Source organism: Mastigoproctus giganteus, chromosome 5 (genome assembly GCF_048544385.1).
Source record: "Mastigoproctus giganteus isolate SK-2022 chromosome 5, ASM4854438v1, whole genome shotgun sequence".
Classification (NCBI taxonomy): Eukaryota; Metazoa; Arthropoda; class Arachnida; order Uropygi; family Thelyphonidae; genus Mastigoproctus; species Mastigoproctus giganteus.
In genome coordinates this window covers 115,818,319-115,831,858 of record NC_143579.1, presented here as the reverse complement: position 1 = coordinate 115,831,858, position 13,540 = coordinate 115,818,319, and the positions used below count along the sequence as shown (strand labels likewise).

Sequence of the window (13,540 nt, the reverse complement as noted above, 5' to 3'; positions counted from 1 at the left end):
GAGGTCAGAGGAGGATGGCTAGAATTGGGCAAGCAATCAGACAGGCCACAATGTCGCACATCATGTCAGAATACAACCTTGGTGCGCAGAACAAAATATCGCAACGGACCAATAGTCACACTTTGTCGTGAATGGGCTACAACAGCCAACAGTCACATTGCATACCTTTGTTATCAATGAAGAACAAGAGAGCATGGCTCCTGTGGGTACAGCAACACCAGCACTGGACTATCGAGGATTGGAAAACAGTTGCTTGGTCTGACGAGTCGAAGTTCCTGGTGCATCGTGGTGATGGAAGGCTCAGAATTTGGCGAAAACAACATGAAGCCACAGACCCGTCATGTCTGACGGTAATGTTTTCTTGGCACACGTTGCATTTATTGATATCCATAGATTCACGTCTGAATGCCACATCGTACCTAAACATCATTGCTGACCAATTGCATCTGTTTATATTGACAGTTTATCTTCAGTCAGATGGTTACTTCCAGCAGGATAATGCGCTGGTGCACAAAGCCCGAATCACTATGGAATGGTTCCAGAAACATAACAATGATTTTTCTTTGCCGTAGTGGCCCATTCAGTCCCCTGGATCTCAATCCTATTGAACATCTTTGGGATGAGCTGGAAAGGGCTGTTCACTGCAGGCCTATGCCTCCATCAAATCTCAAGGAACTGCATGACACACTCATGTCTGCCTGGTACTCCATTCCTGCACGTTTTCAGCATTTTGTTCAATCCATGCCTAGACGAATTCAGGCCGTTTTGAAGGCTAAAGGAGGCGCAGTGCATTACTAGGTAGGTGTATATAATAAAGTGGCAGCACAGCGTATATATTATGATAGTTATTTATTTTATTAATTTTTAAAAGGTTGTGTAATTTCTGCTATTCAGTATTTTCCTACTTTTAATCACTTCCCGGACTAACCTTCAAAAATTGAGCAGCACATGCATGAACACCTCAAATAAAGATCAAATGGAAAATTATACTTGCTTATAATATTGGTTTTATACCTTCCTCACCTCCTGCAAGCATCCCCCTCAACTATGAGAAGCAATAAGTTTTGTTGCAGTGAAAGTCAATGACAACTGACTTTTACTGCACAAAAAACACTAATCATGAGTGTCCGCAATCAGTAAACTCAGAGTTTGTTGTTACTGGTCTATCCTTTTGAGTTCATGTGAAGAGTACAGCAGGATCAAATTTTATTATTTTTATTTTTTTAACTTACATGAATTTTTACATCATGCATGCTGACAGATTAAATATAATTATGGTGGAAGTATATGCTCCTGTGATGCCCGATAATCTATTCTATAATTGTCTTGGTCTTATTCTTGGGCTTGTGTGTTTCCTGGTTTTGCATTTGATTTTTAAGTAGGATAACTAGCATCTTTAACTTTCTTCATTTCTCTTTCAAAGTTACTTCTTCATTAAATAGATTGACCATATGCAGTAATTGTTATTCACACCCCTAAAAGAAATGCAGGTATTGGACATAGCATTGTCTGTGTAATTTATTATACACGCACACACACACACACACACTGCCTTCAAAACATTATCTCCCCCCCATTTTAGCAAGGAGTCCTTCCTCTGTGCCTAGTGGCATACAAGAGACATGACCAGGCAGACTTCAAAAAAGGGGGTTGTCCAGTATTACAGAAACTGCAAACCTCATGGGACTACCTGAAGAGTGTACAGATACAGAGTAGTGGGCACCCACACCTCGTCAGTTGTTATAGTGAATGTAAGCTGTCCCACCATATAACCAGGTGACAACTAGTTGTATTTCCAAGAGCATGTTCCAATGAACTCTCCTCTGTATTGGCTCTGTTGTAGGTGCCCAGTAAAGGCCTACAGTAGGTGCCCATGCTTATGCCCACCCATCACCCAACCTGACACAAAAAAAAAGTTGCCTTTTCTGATGACTTATATTTCTGCTATGCCATGTAGACCAGGGGTGGTCAACGAGGCAATCGCGGATTTAATTTCGGTCGATCACGACGCATTTTAAATATACAGTCATCCCTCGATTTGTGCAATGAAATTTTTGAGATGGTAGATCACGGCGCATTTCGAAGGAAAAAAGTAGATCGCATCACATATTAAGTTGGCCACTCCTGATGTAGACAATAGATGAAGAGTACAGCACTAAACTGGACAGGAAATCCTCTGATGTCCTAGTTGCAGAAACAGGCAGGTGGCAGCAAGGTCTTGGTATAGGAGCTATCTTTTCCTAGGAATATTGTGGAGCCCTCATATCCCTAGCCAATGCTCTGAATGCTAAAAACTGCTTATCCCTTGTGTTTTAATCAGTGAATCCTTCATAGTGAATCCTTCTGAAATAGCACAGGTGTGTTCCAGCAGGATTATGCACTCGGCCATATTGCTAGTATTGTTCAAGACCCTGGCATTTGGATCGTCCACCATAGAACCAGTATTGTTTCCCATAGATCACAGATCTATGGGAAACAATACTGGCCCCATAGAAAGTATACCTCCTGAAACATTCAGGAGCTTTATAGAGTCCATCGCTCGCTGTGGCAGAGGTACATGTTTGGATTGGAGACTGTGTGTGTGCGTGTATATATTCTGGCCAGCTGAAACATTGACCATTTCCATGTCTTAGAAATTTCTTGTTTCCTCATCAGATGGCAACAGACATGATCTGACAGAAAAAGGAATGGCGAGGCAGTATTAAAGAAACTGTAAATCAAGTGGGTGGATATTTGACAGAGCAGATCAGGCTGCTGGTTTGTGTGAGGTGGGGACTTCACCTCAACAGTGGTTGTAGCAAACATAAGCAATCCCACCTTGTATGAACCAATTGATGGAATGGACTTTAACCAAGGGACAACCAGCAGTCCAATGAACCCGCCTCTTCATGGATTACCCATGCAGAGGCGGGTTCATTTTTGCTAGATGTGAATCCAGATAGATGGTGTGTACAGGCAGTAAGAGTTCATCTCTACTGCTAAGAATGTGGTTATATTTTGACTGGTCAGTGTATGTATATATTTTTTTCCATTGAATTTGGGGTATTGGATGTTATTCATATATACATAAATAAAAATTACTTAAATTCTTTGTGCTATGTTTGTTTCTACATCAGACCATTCTAGTTCATTTTATCAACCTGCCCATCACTGAAACATTTACTTAGCAACTATGTAACACTTCCAAAACTAGACTGCATATGGAGTGTCATCAAAATTCTCATAGTGATCTAATATTTGAGAGATATTGATGCTTACCTGCCATTCAGACCTTTTGAAGTATTCTCCTTTACACACCATTTCCAATGTTTCTTTAGCTTCTGGCAGCATTCCTGATAGGCTTCTTTTGGAATTGCTAATAGTTCCTATGTTGCATTCTTCCTCAGTCATAAGTGTGTTCCTTTGGGAAGGGACTTTAAGCACGAAAGAAAAATTACAGAAGGCTAATTTTTGTGAGTATGGGAACCATCATGGATTGCTTCCCAAGAAATTCTTGAATGGAAAGCAGTGACCTGACATCCACCATTCTGCCTATTTTTATATTGTGCAATCACTATAGAATTATTGATTTAGTGACTATACAGAACAATACCACTTGTATTTCTTGATTCATGTGCATGGTCTTCACATTTTGTGTGAGATTGTCTTGCTTTTTCTAAGTCTTGGAGAAGTGGAACCTTCCAGAGAGAAGACTGGATCTTTGTTTCCAGATTATAATCATTGTTTCCAATTATAACCCACGATTCATCACAAGTAATGATGGTAGAAACAGTGCAATTTAGAGCATGTGGATGAAGATCCAGATGTGTGGGAACTCTGCTTTATGTGATCATCAGAGAGGATCAAACTTGGCTGAAATGCATTCTATTCTCAATACCTAAATTGAATCTAACATACCATCAACTGAGACTAAAGATAGAGGAATTGCTGGAAACTCTACTATGGTGTTATAGTCCCATGGTTGAAAGTGGAGAGTTCCAGTTTAGGAGGATCCCTCTCAACCCCACAATTAAAATTAGTGGCTATATCATATTGATGGATTTGGTGTAATGTGATCCCGGATACCATTATCTGAGGAAGGTGGTGTATTCTTCTGAAGATATACCTCAGTAGTCTGTTTAGACTACTGAGGTATTATAATCCCATGCTTGAAAGTGGAGAGCTCCAGTTTGGTATAATTCAGCTTCTCCATCCCTCCCCACTACAATTAATATCTAAATAAGGAATTAGTTTAAAATCATAGACCTTCCTTCCTAATATAAATCATACATATTTGTGTATACACTTAATTTGTGTTTTATATTTGAACAAACCTTTTTGGATGGTTAAATTTATTTTATTTTATAAACAGTTTTTTTCCAGTTCAGGCAACTTGATAATGGCATGTTTATACAAATAAATGTGTTTCCTGGTTTATAGATCAGATCAGGATACATATGTATCCTGATTTGAGATTTGTTTATACACTTAATACTTACTGTATGGAAGTTAGAAGATACAATGTGTGTCCTCCTACACTCCCTTGCAGTTCATATATATAGACAAGGTGGTGGTATTTTGATTTTGTATTTTTTTTTTTTTTTTTCTACATGAAAAATTAATTCATTGTAAATTTTTTTTTTTTAATTAAATTTTTCCAGGAGAAAATATATTTTTTAAAAAATTTTTAAATCTCACTTTTTTATTTCAGTTTTGCTGCACGGATTCCTTCTACTATTATTACCACTTCCCTATGTACGAGCTCTGTATACTCATTTCGTGAGTGGTGCTTTAGTGGTTAGTGCTCATCTTCTGTCAAGTTACTACATTGATATGGAAGAAAGGACACTCAAAGAGGGTCCTTTGCAGACTGATTATCAGTTTCTAAGGAGACAGATTTCTATGCTAGTATTTCACACAGCAATTGCAATATTAGTACCTTATCTCTTACGGGGGCCTGGAAAACCATTTCCTCTTGCACTAGCTGCTTATGTATTACCAGTAATAGCTCGCCTTGCTAATCTCCCTACAGAAGCTCTCCAGATTCTTCATAACTTCAGTAGTGCTTTGATGGCTTTTAATGTCTTCCTATACATTACCCACCAAGTTCCAGTTATTTTAGATTGTGTAAAGTTGGCATACATGGATGCACTACTGATAACTGAAACTTATGGTTTCATGTCTCTTTTAACAGTACTTTGGAATAAGCTTTTTGTACCAACTCACTTTGCTGTGTTTTGGCTGATAGAATTTGTAGTAAAACTAATTGGTGGTCTTTATCATCCAGAGAAAGCATCAGCATGGGGAGATGAGTGGTATATTATGACATTAAGCACAATAAGCTCCATTTGTGCCAGCCCAGTGACTCTTGTAGCTACATCAGTAACAGTATCCTACGTTTCATACTTTGCCCTCTGTACTACCCGAGCATACTTGCAAGGCTTTTCCGCCCTCTTTCAGGACAATCCAGTGCATAGTGGATGGACTGAAGGGTTCACATTAGTATTGCTTGCAATGCAAACAGGACTAACTGAAATGAAAATGCCAGCACGAATGGCTGTCATGACTATCATTCTCTTTATCGTCTTATCATCACTTCTTCAATCCATGCTTGAAATTACTGAGCCTGTTGTACTTGCCCTTAGTGCATCCCGTAGTCGTAGCATAAGCAGGCATTTTCGGGCTCTTAGCATGTGTTATTTACTGTTTATTTTCCCACTGTATCTTACTTACATCTTGTCAGAAGTATTTCCAATTGACTTCTGGATGATGGTAGTTTTGTCAAGCTGCATGTTAACATCAGTTCAAGTTCTTGATCTCTTTGTTGTCCACTGTCTGTTCTTGTATGATTCATCACGAGAGGAACCATGGGATAGCCTTGATGATGTTGTGTATTACACACGTGCTGTTACCAAGATATTAGAATTCCTAGTTGCAGTGTTCGTAGTAGGTATGGGACTGTGGGAATCAACATCCTCAAAATGGAATTGGGTAAACGCTTCCATATTATTGGTTCACTGCTATTTCAATGTATGGCAAAGACTGCAAACAGGGTGGCGCAGTTTCCTTCTTCGCAGAGAGGCTGTTAAAAAAGCAGAATCTCTTCCTGCAGCTACAGAGCTGCAATTAACCCAGCTAAATGATGTCTGCTCAATCTGTTTTGGCACTATGAAGGCTGCATGCCTAACTCCTTGCCAACATTTTTTTCACCGAACCTGCCTACGGAAATGGCTTTACATTCAAGATAAATGTCCACTTTGTCATGCTAAGGTTTCATTGCCATCACCTTCAGAGTCACCAAAAGCATCTTCAGAAACATTTACAGCTGTTAGAAATGAAAACAGGCAGCAAGATTCTCCTTCTGCAAATGATACCCAGAGTACAGCTTTAAGTGATACATCAAAAGAAATAACTGAAAGAAAGACTTCTGTGAGTGGAGAACAGCAGGTGTCCTCATCTTTAAATACATCTACTTATGAAGGTACTTCTGTTACAAAAGACATGACGGCTTCAAATGTGTCTTTACATGCATGTTCTAATCTGTCTGATAAGATAGATAATTCACTTCCAGAACAGAGTACAGAAGAGTGACCTGAAGGCTAGACATTTAATTGCAGCATGATTTCATTTGTGCATTGTTCATAGCATGATAATTTAATCACAGAACAAGCACACATTTTTAATATCAATGCTTCCCTTTCCCTGTGGGTGATTGTGTGTGTTTAATAATACCAAAATTTCCATTGTTTTCATGTTCAGAGAGTATATTTCTCTTAACTATTTTGATTAAATTTTCATATAATTTTCATAAAAGAAAGATGGTTGAGTTGCAAACATATCCAATCTATTATTTCATTTCTTTTAATCAAATCAATTAAAATCAACGGTAAAAACATCTTAAATGCAAATCATGGTATTTAAATGCTATTTTGTTCTCACTTATCTTGGAATTTAAAAGCTATGTTTGATTTTTTAATACAAGTTAAGTGTGTTTTTTTTAGTAGTTTAAGATAGACTGATTTTTTTTAATCAATGGATATTGGTAATATTCATGCATGTTCAAAAAAATAATACATTTAGGCTGTTCATTTCCAATTATTTTTCAAAATATCAGATGAAAACATCAATCCCCCCCCCTTTTCTCAGTAATATTGACATTTTCTTTAAATAATAAACAAATTACTCATCTGTCAATATAACAGCCTTTTCTGTAGTTTGGAATTAGAATTAAAATTAAGTTTTCACTCTTGTACTTACAATGGATAAAGAAATTAATTCTGTAATAAAAAAAATACAAAGAAATTTCATAAGTGTACATTTTGATATTACTGGATATAATTTTTGGCATCTAATATTTTTATTTTATCAGGCTTTTCTTTCTTATTTCACTGTGCCAAATAAAATTTAACATAAAATCTAATTTGCACACTGACAGCATGCTAACTTGCTTTTATCTAGCGATATCCGAGTTCATTACTTGAATATACGTTCATTACGTTGGATACAGAATTACACTGGGTAACCAGTCTACTGAGTACACCTCCCATCATCCACGGAACCAACTGTTTCAATAAAGACCATATCAGATGTCCATACCTGACTACATAAAGCAGGCAGTCGGATACTAAGGGATTGTGTGTGTGTATACATGCGCACACACACTTCATGAGAGAATAAGGCAACGGCACGATCTAAACGACTAAGAACACAGTACGATAGTTGGCACAAATGTCACTGTAAATATAGCTGATGCTGCTGCCCTACTGAGGTGTTCACTCACGACAGTGTTTAAAGCATAGTGAGAATTGTCCAACAACCAGAAAACATACAGCCAGAGACAGCTTGTTGATGTGAGAAGTTGAAAAAGAATCATGCAGTCGAACAGGCAAGCCGTAGTCCAGTATGAGTAGTGTGCTAAAACACCAGTGAGGGTGTAAGCAGACAACCTCACCAGAATTCCACTCATCAATTAAAACAAACAGTGAGCAGAGAACAACCAACACCAGGCATTTTAGGAGTGGAAAAAGACTGTCTGACAAACCCTGATTCCCCGTCTTCCATGCAGGCTGGTGACATGCATTAGGTCCCCTGATGCCAATGGATCAGCATATACAGTAGACTATTGAAATAATGGCACACTGAGATCAGATGTATACATATAACACGTCTTGCAGTGCCAATAAAAGAAAACGGCAAGTCACGCGAATTCTGTACTGATATCATGGATTATACTGCTGTTTTATATTTATTTTAAATTAGAAACCCCTCACTATGCCTCCTAAAGTTAATAAACCTCATACAGAGAAAAAAAAAAAAGAACATTAAAGCTTAGTGACAAAGTTGATATAATCTGTGATATCGTTGGATCGTCAACATGTGTATGCTTTTTTCTGTGTTAATAAAATTGCATTCTTAATCTCTGTTTTAATTAGCCTCATTATTTCTGCATTAAATTCATTAAAAATAAAACTTTCTAGAAAACAGAAAAATCAAAATAACAGCACCTTGAATCCCCAAAGGTGCCATTATTTCAAAAGTCTACTGTAAATGCCACAATTTTAACATTTATTGCCAGTGAAGCAATATTTCCAAGCAGCATAACACATCAGGTCACAAGGCACAATTGTTTGGGAATGGTTCCAAGAGAAGACCAGTGATATATGGTGACTTTACCATATATCACTGGTCTTTTCAGCCACTGGATTGAAATCCATTTGAGTATCTGTGGAATAAGATGTTCAATGGGAAGCAACTACAGAATGCAGCCTGGATGTATGATGTTTTTTGTTTGTTTTTTTTTTTGGGGGGGGGGCTTTAAGCTGTTCCTGGTGCTGTTTTAAGGGCTAAGGTGTTATTCATTCACAGTATAAGCATCAAAAATAAATAAAAATGATGATAAATATAAAATAATTTGTTGCCATCCACGTAAAGGCAATAATGCCTGTATATCCAGGCTAGAGGGGTTTATATAGATGAAAATAATAGAATAAAATAAAAATATAACGAACTCAATAAAACTGAAGTCTGAAAAGGTTTGTTTCAAAACTTGAAGGTCACCATTTAGGAAAGAAAAATCCAGGAGTCACGTGGGGGGGGGGGGGGAATTGGTTCCGAGAAAAAAGACTGGGTGTTATGATCTAGGTATGAGATTTTTTATGCAATGTAAACAAATATCCAGTCATTTATTTTCGGTTTATACAGAAAACTTTGCTTCCTTGCATCATCAATCTTGCTAATACTCCTAGCAAATGAAAGTTGCACTGCCAATATTCAAAGATATCTCCACCAACAAATCAACTTCTAGATGAACATTACAATGTACGAATAGAAAGTGTTAACTTAAGTGAAAGATGGATCCAGAAAAGTGATTACTGAATATAATAACATTTAATAAATTTACACCACCATACTCTGCTCATATGACAAGCAGTATATTTATTACCAGTAAAAATGTATACATTGTTAGTGAAATGAATCACCCTATGCTTATATAATAATTATGAATCAACAGGGCTTACCTTTATTTTTGATATAGGAAGCTTCTTTTCCAACTCTCCTTGTATATAATAATGCATCACATATTCTGAATATAAAGAGGGTAGTGATTCCCCACCCCATTTGTAAGTACAGTTGTTATGATCACTGTCTCATCACACTGCATGGAAAAGGACTGTGTTTAAGTGCTCTCAGAATGGGAAAAATTTTAAGGGGTTTTTCACACTGATCAATTTATTTGTTCTAAGACAAGTCTGCACAATTTTTTGACCCAAAATTTGGGTTTTCCAGAATAAAAAACACACGCCACAGAATATCTAATTCGTAACATTAGCTCTCTTGGCACAAAGCAAATCAACAGCATCTGAAAAACAGTTGGATGCTGACTTGCTTATATATTAAGAACTTCCATCATATTAGCTGTGTTAGTGTGACATGCCACCTTTGGAACTGTGATGAAATGTTCGACACCAAACTGACTGTTTATAATTGGCAAAAAGATTTTTTACAGGCATGGATCTGTTTCAGTTACTGCCATGGTTTTCTACCAAAGTAGTTTCTTAGAAATGCCCTCTCATTTCAGTAGTCCAATAAGAAAACATTTGAACTGAATGTAGAACACTGTTTTCCTATTTTGATTAAACTAATCTGAACTTAAAATATATCCACTGTTTTCTCAGAAAAGGGTGTTTCTGAACCATTTTCTAATGCTGATTTCAAAAATGACTTATGTTTGTTTCCATCATTAGCAGGTTTCTTCAAAAATATGAAAGAGAATTTTTCACAAATTTTTATAAACTTTGACAGAAATTGTGCACTAAAATTATAACAAGATGCTTTTCCAAATACAGTGGATTCCGGTTATTTGGGCCACCAGTTAATCGGGGCAAATCTTAAAAAACAGAAACCAATCGAGACAATAACCAGTTTACTTCACTTCATTGGGACAGCATGCTGTTTAATCGGGGTGGGAGACCGCAGCACTGGAGATTACTCTACAATTGTCTCTGACGGTACCAGTGGTTTGGTAGAAATTCTGGAGGTCACAACCATAAAACAATTAGCAGCCACCTGTTTATTGGGCTTTTCTGTTAGTGCAATCTATCATAAACGGATAGTAAACTCAATCTTATTCAATTTGCAGTAATACTGACAGCTGGAATTGTGGTGAAAATGTGTATACACTTCCATGGAATCTTCAATCATATAAAAAAATTAATTTTCAGAATTTTCTCTTCATTCCTATTTTTAAAGCTTTGTAACTCGTTACTCCATTCCAACTTGCTCATATTGTGTTACTTGCAATTTGTGTGTGCCGTGTTCTTTGTTATTGATTGCTTATCTTTTTACTGTTTTAAATTTTAATCCCCACAAATGTCAGTGAACAGAAATGTCAACTAGTTAGTATACATATTAATTATTCCGATTATCATGCACATTCTTCCGATTTTCATGTATCATTTAATTTTTTAATTGGTAAGGTAATAAAGGGTAAATTTGTGCTTAATATATCTTTGCTTTTATAGCCTGTGGATAATATTCCTCCTATTTTCACTAATTACAATCGCTGTTTAATAGAATTAAAATTCAATTCACAAATGTGATCACAATGATTGGCACTTACTGAACATCGTATAGTGAACGGAACTTTACTATGTTGAGTTTGTCGTAACGTGATTTAATTGTACAGTGACAGTCTTCTAATTAGTCTATTAGAATAAGTAACATTAGTCGTCTTCTTAGGTGAAGCGTTACTTATTCAAAGTAGTGCAATATCATGGCAACTCGTTGTGAAAGTATTCACATTATGAGATATAACTTAAAACGATGCCGTTTTACTAATATTCTGATTTATTCAGATATAGCTATGTATTTCTGATGCGCTTGCACTATATTTATATATAGTCTAGACTCTTTCATAGCTTGAGGCTTATGCCCTAAACGCTTTAGAGTTGTACAGTAAACCAATTGTAAAGGGGGAGTACATTGTATTTTTAACTATTTACGTGAAACTTCGGATAATTGGGCCAAAATGCACTAGTCCCGATGTGTCCCAAATAACCGGAATGGACGGTACCTGTTGAAAACACCATTAAAAAGGGTAGTGTGGTAAAAAAGTTTGCCTCGTTTTAAAAACTGATCTATTATGGGTCAAATTTCATTTTTTTTTTTTTTTTTTTTTTTAATTTTCTTGCAGATCCCTCCATTTTATAATCCTCTTCAGCATACAGCAATAGTCAGCCATCATGTTGACATTTCACTGCTCCTGTTACCTCATCTTCACGTCCTGGTGAAACCTCTGTTCCTGTTTTTCACTTCAAATTCATCAAATTTATTTACTATACTACTTGCACGTATACCAGTGCTAGAAGTATAGTAAATAAATTTCATGAATTTGAGGTGTTGGTCAAGACATCAAAAGCGGATATTGTTGGGATATCAGAGACATGATGTCACACAGATATTAGAAATGCAGAATTGGAATTTGGGGAATACAATGTGTACAGAAAGGATAAACAGGATACGAAGGGAGGAGGTGTTATGCTGTTAATTAAGAAAAACATAAGATCAAAAGAAGTGCATCCAGTTGACACAGATGAACAGTGCACTGTTGAGTCAATTTGGTGTGATATCAACCCAGGGGCTCACATCTGGTGAGTATGGGCTTGGCACACCCAGGATCCTGAGCTGGATATCATCATTCTTCTCTTTCTTGGTGATTCCCTTCTACTTCTGACTCTTGTTCTCTCTCTCTCTCTCTCTCTCAGGGTAATTCAGAAAATTTTTTTCGGCTGGTGCAGCATAAGCCTCGGGCTTCCTTGCACCATATAGCAAATAATAATAAATAATAATAATAAGCACTGCAAAAGCAAAACTAAGAGTAGGAATGTGTTACAGGCCTAATGAATTGAATGTGTACAGTGAACAATTGTACAGAGAAATAAGAGTGGGCTAGTAAATCAGAATGTCTTATAATGGGGGATTTTAACTTCCCAGATATTGACCTTGTGGGTCGGTAACTCGCACACTAGTGGATTTATTAGATGATTATTTTCTGCAGCAGCAGCATGTTCGAGAGGCAACCAGAAGGGTAATACTCTTGATCTGGTTATTAGAAGTAATCATTCCTGTATTAAGAATTTGCAGATAAAGGAACCACTAGGTGACAGTGATCAAAGTGTACTGATGTAGGATTAAGATATAATTACCATCAGGGGAAAAGGAAAGTACAGTGGGATCAACTGATGATGTTACCAACAGTAAATTCTAATGGGAAGCTACTAAAAGTTTCATACCTATTATGAAACTTTTAGTAGCTAATGAGAACTAATGAGACTCGTGACAGAGAAGAAAAATGCATGGGATCCATACAACTTATCAGGCGACACAGAAGCCTATGGCAGATATAAGCTAGTCTGTAATCAAGTCACAAAGGAGGTTAGGCAGGCAAAGGCAGATTACGAGAAATGTTTGGCAAAGTATGCTAAGAAAAACAGCAAGGATTTCTTTACTTATATAAACTCTAAAAGGAAATGGATGAATCTGATTGGTCCACTTGATATCGATGGTTCAACTGTTGATGATCCTGCTCAGTTAACAAACAAACTAAATGAGTATTTTGCATCTACATTCACACATGAGGAGTTAAGGTTTGAAAATGCCAGAAGATTATCAAATTGTAGCAGGGTGCTTAATGATTTTGTAATAACCGAGCGCAAAGTGGAGGAGAAATTGTTGAAGTTAAACATAAGAAAGGTAGCTGGGGTGGATGGGATCTATCCAGTTATATTAAAGAAGGCGGTAAAGGAAGTAAGCAAACCCTTAGCCATAATTATGAGAGCATCCTTGGATTCGGGGGAAGTCCACAAGGACTGGAGATGTGCAAATGTTTCCCCAATTCACAAAGGGGGATCGAAGGGTGACACGAGTAATTACAGACCAGTTAGTTTAACTTCTGTTCCGGGTAAAATAATGGAGTCACTGGTTAAAGACGCATTACAGGATCATCAAGACAAGACTGCAGCAATAATTCAGACACAGCATGGGGTTGGTTAAGGGAAAATCT

At 36.9% G+C, this 13,540-nt stretch overlaps 1 protein-coding gene across 2 annotated transcripts in view; it reads left to right on the top strand.

Annotated features, from left to right (window-relative positions):
* The window catches only part of LOC150085653 (RING finger protein 145-like), a 78,993-nt gene extending 72,290 nt beyond the window's left edge, over positions 1 to 6,703 (top strand). For both annotated transcript variants that reach the window (XM_090374154.1, XM_090374155.1), the window contains one exon: positions 4,691 to 6,703. In XM_090374154.1, the coding sequence (XP_090230280.1) occupies positions 4,691 to 6,570 (1,880 nt within the window). In that variant the 3' untranslated portion in view covers positions 6,571 to 6,703. The remainder of the gene's footprint in view (positions 1 to 4,690) is intronic.
* Positions 6,704 to 13,540: the final 6,837 nt, after the last annotated feature.